Below are 12,386 nucleotides of genomic sequence, written 5' to 3' on the forward strand. Positions count from 1 at the left end.
AACCTCAGATTAGTGGAGGACATCTCTGTTTTTCTGTCCTCTCCCAGACAATTCTGTAAAATTAGGCAGTTTGCAGGTTGAAAATGGGGATTAGGGGCAGCCTGTTTGTGTATGTCTTTCTTACTATTTTGATGTTCTTACAACCCCAAAGAGACATCATTATCATTTTCCCCCCTCTGGTTTATGACAATAATCTCACCTAGAGGCCTGGTTCAGCCTTTTCTCTCAGCTCTATTGTTCAATGTGTAGTCTTTGTGATCAAGATACGAGAGTGGAAGAAACGACAATGAAGGATAGAAAATGAGAAGCCAAATTAGAGATAGGACTCCAGGTCAGCAAAAGCAATCAACAAAAAACAGCAGGAAAGCTGAAGGCAGGTTAATAAAAAAAAAAAATGTTTATAGGCCTCTACAAAGTGTGCTTGTCCTAGAGCGAAAGAACCCTCCATCCCACCCCATCCCCCAATCAGAAAAGGAAATGCTTGGGACGGAAACATCACAAGTAGAATTTCCAGACTTGAAGGTATATTTTTAGCAGATTCTTTTTTAGGTTGCTTGGTTAGGGTAACCAGTATTGCTTATTATACCTGTCATAGTAAAATAGAATTTTTGGAATGCCCTAAGTGTATTCCAGAACCCTTCTGGTTTCATCCATGATAAGTGGTCCTTTGCATATAGAGACTCAGTTGACTCGATGAATAAATAATAAGAGGATTTTAAAGTTTACACATGAGAATATATCCTTTTAAAATTATAAAAGTAATGTGCGCATTAAAAAATCCAGTGAGTATAGAAGAATATAAAATAAAAACAAAAGTTTCCCTCTCCGACCCCTTCCTTTTAATCCACAGTTCTTCAAAGGTAACTGCTTAATGGTTTCTTGGGTATGCTTCCGGACCATTTTCATACAAATAAAAGGATATCATTTCTTGTTTCATTTACTCATCCCGTTCTTTCTACTCTGTCTTTTTTTGCTCAAGCATTTAAAAGCAAATCCCAGACCTCTATCCATTTGCCTGTAAGTATTACCATGTATATTATCTCCAAAAGAGAAGAACTTTAAAAAAAAAAAAAAATAACCACAGTAACTATTTATCACATCGAACAGGATCAATGATGGTTTCATGATTTTATGGAACACCTGGGTTACAATCAGTATTCCTTCAGTTATCTCGGAAGTGTCTTTTCATAATTGCTTTGTTCGAGTCAGGATCAAAATCAGCTTCACACCTTGTATTTGCTTGATATGTCTCCATAAGCAGGTCCCTTTCCCTAGTGCCATTTCCTTGAAGAGACTGTCATCTGCCCTGTAGAATTTCCCACATTCTGGATTTGGCTGATTCTGTCCCCTGGGCATGTGGGTTTACTCTGTTGTTGCTATTTTAACCACCTGTATTTCTGGTAAACTTCTAGTTATATAGAGGCTTGATTAAATTTTTTGTATTCCTAGGAATGCAGGAATACAAAAAATTTCATAGGTGGCTTATCAGAAGGCCCATGATGTCTGTCCCCTTTTCAGTGATGTTAAACTTAATGAGTGGCGTTAGGTGTTGTCAGCTTGATCCATCCTTTATAAAGTTTTCTATTAGCCTTTCACCTCACTGTATTAGCAACAATCGATTCTCATTTTTTTAGAAAACAAAAATAGAATCTGCCTAAATATAAGTTCCTATCTTGCTTTATCCACTAACTCTAATATCTTGGGTATGTTTCTATGTCAGCATCTATAGATCTAGTTCATTTTTGAAAATGGCTTCATATATTTTATGAGTGTATTACGACTTATTTAATCAGTTTGGAAATATTTCAGATCCCTCATGATGAAGAAAGGAAGGTCTGAGTCTTCAACTCTACTTGTTTTGATTTACTATATCCCCCAATTGCAGAAGCTAGTGCGGCACTGAGCAATAGAAATTGATGAACCAGAGGGTAGCAACACAGTGTCACAGTGGAGACCCTTTCCTGCGGGAATGGAGGAGGAGAGAGTTATCTTAGCTTTCCTTGGAGGAAGTAGTTGGTTTGTTTGCTTTCCTGAAAAACTGAAGCATTTGTGACTGCCTTGTTGTAGCTCTTCCCCAAGCGGGTGGGTGGTGGGGCTCGGGGCAGAGGAAGGCAATGGATCTTGTTAGTGACAACCAGAGGGACAGAAATAAGTGGGTGAAAAACCCTGACCTTAAGACCCCTTGATGGCCAAATTGGCACTGGCGTTTGCTCAAGACATAACTAAACAAGTTAACAGAGGGATCCTAAAATTTGTCTCCGTTGGAGTTTGGTTTGTGAGGTTTATGATGGCTGTTTGGTTTTCAGTGTGGTGCAGTGCATCATTCCCTGTCCCATTTGATTTGTCTTTATTTCTTGCTGTTTTCTAAGTTTAGGAATTCAAATATGGCCTCAAGTCTGGTGGTTTCCTTCAGGAAACAAAGCCCCTGAAGTCAAGCTTTTCTGGGCTGAACTAGGCCAGGCCAGGCAAAGCCCTTTTGCAGACGCCTGCCTAGGTGTGGGATGGCCTTTGAAAGTAAGACCGTCACACGGCAGCATGGTCAGATTTTGAAGGATGGAACCCACATGGAAGTAATGAGATGAACATGGGTTTCTACTTGGTGAAAAGCAGTGATAAAACTTCCTGGTGGATTAAAGTCTTGGAATTGCCCAGGGAAAACACCAAATCATTTTTAGTGCTCTCTACTTGGCAATGCATGTGAATCAGTGCTGGATGCAGTGTACCTTTTTGTTTTCCTCAATTTTTCTTTCTTTCTCCCTCTTCCAAGCTTCAGAAGAGGAAAGCGGAAAGCCTTTCCAGTGTCCGATATGTGGTTTGGTTATCAAAAGGAAGAGTTACTGGAAGCGGCACATGGTGATTCACACAGGTTTAAAAAGTCATCAGTGTCCTCTCTGTCCATTCCGCTGTGCTCGCAAGGACAATCTCAAATCCCACATGAAGGTAAGCCACCTGCAGACGGGCCTCCCAGAGAGGCAGGCGCAGCTGGAGCTCTTGCACACGGTCCAGTGCAGGAGGCTTCGAGGCAGGAGAGGGGCCATGGGTGGGTCCTACGGAATGTAGTGCTCATTGTCTCGAGGTCGGGTGCAGCACCCAATGAAGCATGTGGCGAAGGGTCTCCTTTGTAATGCTACTCCCGTCCTTTTTAAAGGCAAAGAGAAGCTTCGGTATCCAAACAATAGACGTAATGTAGGGCCCTTTCCTACTGGGGAGCAGCAGCCTACCGTGGCCTTGCATGGCAATGCATGTCTGGGACGCTGGGAGGAAGACTTAGGCAAGAGCAAGGAGCAGGAAAGACCAGTGCAGGACGGGCTGCTGGACCCGTGCCCCAGAGAGGGGTCCACCCTCTTCTGCTGTTGCTTTGCTCTCCAGCTTACAAACCCACAGGAACACCCAGAGGCTCCTTATAGGAGGTGTGAGGACCTTGAAAGACACCTGGGCTCTAGCTTTCGCCCTGTGTGAGGCTTGGGGTTGCTATTCCTGACAAGACTGGGCCCTCCCAAGGCTGTCTGTGTGTGTGCTGTCCTAACTCCCAGGATCACAGTTACCAAACATTTAAGGACATTGTTTTCACTGTCTTATTAAAAACAACTGTGTTTCACTCTTATGTGACATGGAGAAAACTTAATCATCTCGAAATCTCTCTGGCAGACCCCATTACTAATAAAGGTTTTCTCTGAAATCCAAGGAAGAAAATCACGAGATCAAAAGAGCATGGGCTCTTGAATTTGATAGACCTGCATTTAAATCTTATTGTGCAACTTACTAGCTAAGTGGCCTTGAGCAAATGAACTTTAGGCTCTCAATTTTCTCATCTGTTCAAGGAGAACGATAATGTTTATCTGGAAGCGTTGTCATGCGTATTTAAGGAGATAATGTTAGCAAAGTTATCTGACACAGAAATGTTCAATAGTAAGTTATTTAATCTCGATAACTGTCTTTGAACACCTTTATTTTCCCATTGATATTTTCAGTACAGCTTGGCTGTTGACGTTGTTTATAACGTTTTTACTTTCCTGCCAGAAGAAGCGTAGTGAATGTACATAATCAAGATATTTGCTTTTTTTCAAAACCTTGTAGTCTATTCCGTCTGAATAGATCAGTGATGACTGTATAGAATTGTAGTTCTAAAAAAGTGTGATCAGACAGAACCTCTCCTGATTTTAGGAGATAGCTTAGAAGATTAAAAAGAAAAATTAAATCCATGATGTAATTTGTATTCTGTCATTTGCCTTTTTCTCCTGGGATTAGCTTGCCCTTCATCTTCAGAATCCATTGAACACCAGGAGTTCTGGTTGGTTGGATTTTACTGAGCCTACTTAGGTTTTCCATTCCCCTCCTCATCCTCTATTACCTCTTCCCAAAGCAAAATCTCGTATTTTATACCTGCAAAGTGGATTTCATTAGCAGGATGAGACTTCAAAAGGAATGCCTTTAAAACTAAAAATTGTTTTCGTTACTGTGTCCTACGCTGTGTTTAGAAATCAGGTCTGGCAAATTTAAAGCTTCGGTGAGCAGAAAACTTGCATCTAGCCTGACACCTTGTAAGCTTGGTTTCAGCTCAGGGTCACATAAAACAACCTATTTATAAACCCATGGAAAAAAAAAAAAGCTGGGTTTTCAATAGCAGGAAGTACTGACCCTGAAACTACAGGGAGATGAGTTGGGTGCCTTGATGATACAGACGGTCGGCCATGACAGTGTTACAGATGAGAGCTGCAAGGGCTTTGCGGGTCGCGGGGTCTCAGAATGCTTTCAGAACAAATCAATAACCGGTACAATAAAGCAGTTGTGTGAAATTACTACTTTATTCAGACTCATAGTGTCCTAACCTGTTGAGCTACGACTCCGAGCTTTTGATAAGGGAAGTGTGAGAAGGGCTCATGCAAGTTTAATTTTATCAAATGGTGTACTCTTTCTTTTCTCTGTTCTCCACCCCACCGATGGGCCGTTTTCTTTCTTTAAAGAATCCATGCTTTTGTTTTGACTTGACGTACTTTAATTTTGAGACATTTTGTAAACACAGTTTACGTAGGGGTAGAGTTGCAGTGGTCTTGTGACTAGACATCTTCTGCATTCGCCAGAGACTAAAAATATGAATGGATTTTCTACAACAAATCCAGCCTGTGAAGTGGGGGCATTGTCGCCCGTAGATTAAGATCTCACACTGAGTGTGGGGTCAGAAAGACCTCAGTTAGAATCTCAGTTCCACAACTTTTAGTAGCTGTGAGACTTGGGGCGAATCATTTAACCTCTCCCAGCCTTCATTTCCACTCGTGGAGATAATCATCCGATCTGTTGCCTGGAGTCGTTATAAGGGTTAAATGAGATAATGGACATAAAGCAACTGAATACAGTGCCCGGCACAGAGCACACCCAGGAATTGTAGCTAACCCGGTCATTTTCATCCAAGAGTTCTCGGAGTTAGCGTTTACATTTGGAAATAAAGTAATGACGTGGGATAAAAAATTATTCTAAATTTTATTGCCTTTTTCTTTTCGTGATAAATCTTTAATGGTGACAATTTAGGAAAACCGGTAAATGACAAGAATATAAAATTGACCCTCGATCCCATCACACAGAAATAACCATTATCATTCTAAGGGATATCCTTCCATATTGATGCTATTGACTTAGTTAAGACGAATTGGGATTCTACTTCATTTGTTCAACAAGGACAGTATTTACTGTGTTCCCACTCGGTGCTGGGCACTGTACATTTTTTTTTTTTTTTAAACTTGCCTTTTCCTCCTCCGTATATCTCGCCAACATTTTTATGGGCAGCTGAGGAAGGAGCTTGTAAATGCCTCCAGCTTCCTCAGGGTTATCTTAGATTTCCATTAAGTCTTTTACAACTTTCCTGGATGAGTGAGCATATAGGAATTAAATACGAAATTCATAAGCCAAGATGGAACAGAAAAGGTGAGGACTGTTAAAATAAAGCACAGTGGTGAAGTAATGGCAAGAAACTGGGCAAGGGTCAGAGCGCTGAGTCCTGCTGGTCTGGGGCCTGCCACTTAAGGGGCTGTGACTCCTGAGGAGCCTCCTTCCCTGCCCGGCCCGGTCCCCTAAGGGGCTGGAGCAGGTGTGTGTCAAAGCTTCCTCAGGTTCATCCCACCGCCACCGGGAGATAGACCTTATGATGTAACAGTGCCTTCTCTTTCCCACCCCTTAGGTGCTCTCGCTGCAAAATGACCAGTCCGTCAGCATGTCTCTGTGTGGCCTGGAAAGAATGATATGCTTTAGACAAGCGTTTCCTCACGTTAGCGGACTTCAAAGGGTTTTAAAGCCAATGTTAGGCTAAAGAGATTAAAAATCATCACAGAAAGTGCTTTTCTGTCAGGACAGAAGGGAAGAAACTCAGCAGTAGGACATAGGGAATACTTCTCTCAAAGGCCCAATGCGACATCTCGCCCCTTTGGGAAGGTGTAGCTCAAATAAAATGACAAGTTTGAGAATCAACACCACGGGCCCTGTTCCTCCTTGAAACCGACACTGATTTTTCCACAACTAAATCTATCACGGCCAGGATCTGGTGCAAAAGAAGCCACGTAAAAATACTTGCGCACAGACGCTTTTCAGTCCAGGGCTCCCTTTCGACTTTAGAACTTGGGCTCCCTCTCTGTCCTTTACCTTCTTCCAGAAGCTGCTTCCGGAGCTTCTGTTCTTGGATTAGCTCCTCTCCTCTCCCGGGTCAATAGATGTAAGGACACTTCTGAAATGGAATCTGCCCCATTGCACTGCTCCCGGGACGACGGAAGCGTTCTGCCTCGTGACCTTTACCACCTGGTTCCGGGCATGCTCTAGGCAGCACCTGTCAGGGTCCTGTGGGGCTGTGACCCGAGCCCTCAAGGTGCCCTGCTCCTGTGGGAATTGGGTGGAGGAGATGGTGGGGAATCTTCAGGATTCTGTGAGAAAGCAAAATGAAATGATCAGCTCCAGACTGAAATCCCTTTGTTGCGAAAGAACAGAGAGAGGTGATGTTAACAACCAGTGACAAACGCGTCCCGAACCCCCCAACCCCTCCCGCCCTGGCAGAGGGGAAGCCTTTTAATGAGCAAGGCCTTGCTGCAACTGAATTGAAATTTATATGGTTATTTCTGAGAAATGCATGCTTTGGGGGACCCAGAATCTCTTCAGCTGTTTTTTTCAAAAAGCCACAGTGGGGTGCTGTAGCGACAGGATCTCACCATTAACTTTTAATTTCTTTGCTTTTGTTGGTCACTCAACATTATTTAAAAGTATGTTTTGGCTGGTGAATAATGCTTTTGGATTGCATTCAGAATGCGTAAACAGCTGTAGTAAAACTTGCTCTCTTGGAAAGGAAGCCTACGCAGAGGGGCCAGGTGGTGCAGTGAATTAACGAACTAGCCTTTAACCTTCGTTAGACCTGGGTTCAAATCCCGCTTAGGTCACTCCTGGAAGATGAGGTGTCAGTTCTGTTTTGGTTTTGAATCCCAGTCACTTGCTTGTCCAGATCCCACAGCTCCCCGAATCATTTGGCCCAAATCTACACAATTGGCAGTTTCTACGCAAGGGAGGGGCAGTCCTGAAATAGCAGGGTGTAGCAGGTCAGCACTGAAGTACATTGGCAGAGCTCAATGGGGAAGTTACGAGCTGATGAGCACCTGCCAGCTCGAAGCCTGGCTCAGTCTAGTGATTGATTTCCTCACTTTTTCAAGCACTACATTTGATAGGGACAGGAAGAAAAAAGCTTCTTCCAATTTTTTACAGGTACTGTGCCTGCAAGACTGGAACTGGATTTAAAAGTCTGCACTCTTTCATTGCAGACAGCAGAATCTGGAGCCCGATAGAACCACATTTGGAAACATTGCTTTCATCTTGCCGAGAATACTTGGTGGGGATCAGACCTTGGTTTTTCTCACACTCTACTTTGCTTGCTTCGTATGTGATTTTGCTCAAGCCACTTACTCTGGGGTCTCAGTCTCCCTGTCTGTGAAACGGGAATACCCCGGAGACCTCATTTTCCACATTCTTAATTACCTAGAGAAGCGTTTTGAAAATTGAAATTACGTTTGCAAAACAGAACTAATTCTCTGAGTGACAATAATCGGGTATGTGCAACTTATTATTATTGTGAGAGGAATTACTTGACAGGTTGCCTCTTTTGACCCCCAACTGGTAATTATGTAAGTTCGCACTGTGCTGGGTTTATATTTTCTCTGAAGACCCACCAAGATGAGATGACTAGAATATTAGGAGGATTCACCGGAAAACAGCCTCCATTGGCAGACAGCATCCTCCGTTGTGAGTGTGGCTCTAATCATGGGCTCTTAAGCTACGTGGATCCGCGTTATGTTTAGGGACGGACCTCATTAGCTGGAGCACGGTAAGGAAGTGCTGCTCTGGTTATTCTGTTTCCTGGGCCAGCCCTTGGTACTGTGAGGAAATGGTTGATGAGTAGTCTGGATATACAACAAGGCATTTTCCATAAGCACATGGTGGAGAGCTCATTCTTCTTGCTTCTTCGTCAGGTTCATCAGCACCAGGACCGGGGAGAGACCTTTCAGTGCCAGCTTTGCCCTTTCACTTCCTCACGCCACTTCAGCCTGAAACTCCACATGCGTTGCCATCAGCATTTCCTGAGGACAGAAGCCAAGGTGAAGGAGGAGATCCCAGACCCAGATGTCAAGGGATCTCCCCACCTCAGTGACAGTGCCTGCCTGGGGCAGCAAAGGGAAGGAGGAGGGACAGAGCTAGTGGGGACCATGATGACGTCCAACACTCCAGAGAGGACTAGCCAGGGTGGGGCTGGCGTCTCGCCTTTGCTGGTGAAGGAGGAACCCAAGGAAGATAACGGCCTGCCAACCTCCTTTACTCTGAATGCTGCCGACAGGCCAGCCAACCACACAAAGCTGAAAGACCCCTCCGAGTATGTGGCCAACAGTGCGTCAGCATTGTTCAGCCAGGACATCTCTGTTAAGATGGCGTCTGATTTTCTCATGAAGCTGTCAGGTACTTCAATAGGGTTGTGTTCTCTCTCTCTTTCTCTCTTTCTCTACCAGGATTCTCATCTGTAAAATGAGCTGGTAGTACTAGATGATTTCAGGGTCCCTTTAAATTCTAATCGTTTGCACTTTCATAAATTCTCTCCTTGACTTCCCCCCGCCCCAGTCCTTTGGAAGTAGGCATTGCTGTGGTTTGGGTCTAGAAACAACGGGGCTTGTTGATTTCCTTCCGGTTTTTCCCCTTTATGGGTTCTTGTTGTGGGGGACAGGTCGCATGGTCAGCCAAGTTGGTGATAGTTCTTTGTATGACCTTGGGCCATATTTAACTTGTCTCTGCATTTGGTTCTTTTAAAGTGCTTGTACGGAACGTCTCATTTTGCATTATGCAAGTTTTTTATTGCCTTAATTTGAAAGAGTTTTAAAGGACATATATACAGAGACTACTGTTAGGAATTATAGTTTTAAAATTTGTGCAAATGAAAGATTATCTTTACATTATTTTTTCCACTAGAAAAATTTTTATTGTAATAAAATATGCCTAACATGAAATTTACCATTTTAACCATTTTTAAGTAGACAGTTCTTTGGCATTAAGTACATTCCTATTGTGTAACCATTACCACCATCAATCTCCAGAACCTTTTCGTCATCCCAACCGAACCTCATACCCATTAAACAATAATTCCCCATTCCGCTCTCCCCACAGCCCCTGGTAACCACTAGTCTACTTTCTGCCTCTATGAATTTAACTATTTTAGGTACCTCATGTAAAGTGAAATTAAAAAAAACGAACAAACAACTTTTTAAAAAAATATTCTTTCCCAACTACCCCACTGCCTTTTGGAAAGAAGATGAAATATGTTATCAAAATTTATTATTAATTGACCTCATGTTCATCATCAGATTACACATGGTGTTTCTTTGTGTTTTTTGTCCTTTATTTTTCCCCCAATTTCTCTGATTAAGTTGTGGAGTTGAATAGGGGGTGTGGCAATCTTGAGGGAGTGCTTTTTCCTGACTATTTGGGAATGATAAAACATGACGTGGGATTGTGCTGCTACATGTTACATTTTTAAAAGTATGATTTTAAATTGTAAAAGAGATGCGGTGGGTGGGGAAAGGTCGGCTGAGAGTTGGTTCTGTCTTTCAGTGAAGATGGCAGTCCCCACGATGATTTCCAAATGCCATTTCAGCTCTTTGGAGATTGACAATACCCTTTTAAATGGAGAATAATTGGTCACCGCCTTCCTTTAAATGGACTGTGAGTCGCATTTCACTAAATGTCATTGCCAGGTGAATTAGAGGTTCAGCTTCACTCGCTTGGAAGTCCCTTTGCTCAGTGACACTTCAGTCAGGTCTCTTGGAATGTCCCCAGCACCCTAGATCTTTGCCCCTCAGGAGCACACAACACTAGTTGGAAGAAATGAGGAAAGGTAGGGGACAGGAAATGAGGCGTCAGAAATGAGCCGGGGAGTCAACTGGGGCAGGGAATGTTACAGCCAGGAGCTCCAACCCGCCAACCCACAGCGTGAGTGCAGAGTCCTCCGCTGGAAATGGTCAGATCACAGGAAGCCAAGTGGATCTGCCTGTGGCCTTGAAGAACATGGGAGGGTGGCTCTCTCCTCTCCTCCTCTCCGCCCCTCCGCCTACTTTCTCCCACCCCAGTCTAGGGGAAAATGTGCTTGTAGAGTCTTCGAGTTTTATATTTAAACATTTTTGAAAATGTGGGGAAATGCATGATTCTAGTTTTCCTTTTGCTGCTGATCCTTTAGGCTTCACCTCCGGCAGGGGAGGGGGCGTGCAGGGTGTGCGTCTCTGGTTTTTCCTGGGTGGTCTCTCTCACCAGTATTATAGCAGAAAGGGCTCCTTTTCTGGGCTCTTCTAGTGCACTCCCAAGGGAGGGAATGCAAATGGCGTATTCAACTGGTGTGGTTTAAACATGGGATGTTTCCTTACTTAATAGACCGGGGGAGACTAAGGGGGGGGGAGGGGCAGTTAGTAGCTCTTAGTATGGGGTTACTCCCTTTACTCCAGGACTGTAAGAAATTTTTAAATCTGGAGGAAGGGGAGAGAGGATGAAGGAAGGATTGGTCTTCGGATAAGACACTTGGTGTATGATACACTACTCCTGCTGGGCTCAGGCTGTAATTAGCTCCCGACCCAATCTCAGGGAGCATAAGATAAGGCCTGCTGAGAGCCCGCACTGCAAACAGGAGAGACTCAAGAGAAGCCAGTCGGGTAGGTTGGGGTGAAAGACTGCACCAAAGCCTCACACTGTGATCTGTTTTCTCAGTTAGTTATTGATGGGACTTGTTTACAGTTTGGCAGTGGGAGTATTTACTGACTGATCAATTGGCATAAGAAAACAGATAACAAATGCACACTATTTATGCAAAAGGCCCATGCAGCTATTTTCTGGTGGCTTACTAGAGGTCCTGAAACCTGACTTGTATGCACTGTTACCTAGCAACCTGTTACAAAGTCACTGGGGAGTGAGATGCATCGGTAATTTTTTGTGTGTGTGCATATTTGGATGTAAATGTAAACTTGGTGACTGTGGCCGTGCAGCCCACAGGAGGAGAAGATATGTTAAAAGGAAAGGAATACATTTTCTGGAGGAATTTTTTTTTTCTTTAATTTCCACCAACTCTCTGGTTGGTCGGGCCTTATCATTTATAGCTGCTGTCACTGGGGTGCTCTATGTGGCCTTGTCTGAGAATATGATCCTGGGACCCAAAGGCCAGATCCCAGGGAGCTGGGGCTGAGTTTCTAGCTCTTGCCATCCTCAGCTGTAGTACAGTATGTGCTTAGTATCAGGCCTTGTCCCTCGGTGTCATAACGGCGCCATTGTTCTTGCAATGAATTTTTGAGCTGGGCTCTGCGCGTGCACCTGCTGGGACCGTAGGGTGCAGCTGTTTGTGGGCACCAAGTCTGCGAATCTCTGTGCCAGCCACATGACTGCAGAATTGGAGCACAGTGACAGATTCAAGCGTGCACATACCTACTTGTTTCCCAAAGAGAGAGACAGAAAACACTTGATTCTTTCTTGCTTGGTTATTAAGGGAAGTCTTTCTTGCTCCTTCGACTAAAACTAAGCATCAGGATGACTTCATGGAACCCAGTGGGATTAAAAAATCACCGGTAGAATGCTGTTTTCAACAGACTCTAAATCCTTCTCCCCCCGCCCCACTCCCCCACCTCCATTTTAAGGTTTTTCCCAGTCTGTGTGATTGTGAAATCAAACCCCTTCTCCAATCTATCAACTATTCCTCTGCTGAGCCCACACTTAACATTCTGTAGTCCTTCAAGATTAATGTTGCTCCCCGAGAACCGAGGCTCCCAGGCTCAGCACCGGAGCTGATTTAGGGAAGAGGATGAGGAAGCCCGGGCTGCTGGCTTTCTGGGCTGATGGAAAAAATA

General features: G+C 43.9%; 1 protein-coding gene across 11 annotated transcripts in view; it reads left to right on the plus strand.

Moving 5' to 3' along the window:
• Window positions 1-12,386, plus strand: part of ZNF827 (zinc finger protein 827) — a 168,452-nt gene that overhangs the window by 37,659 nt on the left and 118,407 nt on the right. For 10 of the 11 annotated variants that reach the window (XR_014142830.1, XM_081811805.1, XM_031018491.2 and 7 more), the window contains exons 3-4: window positions 2,768-2,940; window positions 8,493-8,973. Coding sequence is in view for 10 of the 11 variants with exons in the window: in XM_081811805.1 (XP_081667931.1) it covers window positions 2,768-2,940; window positions 8,493-8,973 (654 nt within the window). In the remaining variant the exon portion in view is untranslated. The remainder of the gene's footprint in view (window positions 1-2,767; window positions 2,941-8,492; window positions 8,974-12,386) is intronic. The other variant, XM_081811804.1, reaches the window with a different exon arrangement.

The sequence above is a fragment of the Leptonychotes weddellii genome, chromosome 2, assembly GCF_054177405.1.
Source record: "Leptonychotes weddellii isolate Sample4059 chromosome 2, ASM5417740v2, whole genome shotgun sequence".
Lineage (NCBI taxonomy): Eukaryota > Metazoa > Chordata > Mammalia > Carnivora > Phocidae > Leptonychotes > Leptonychotes weddellii.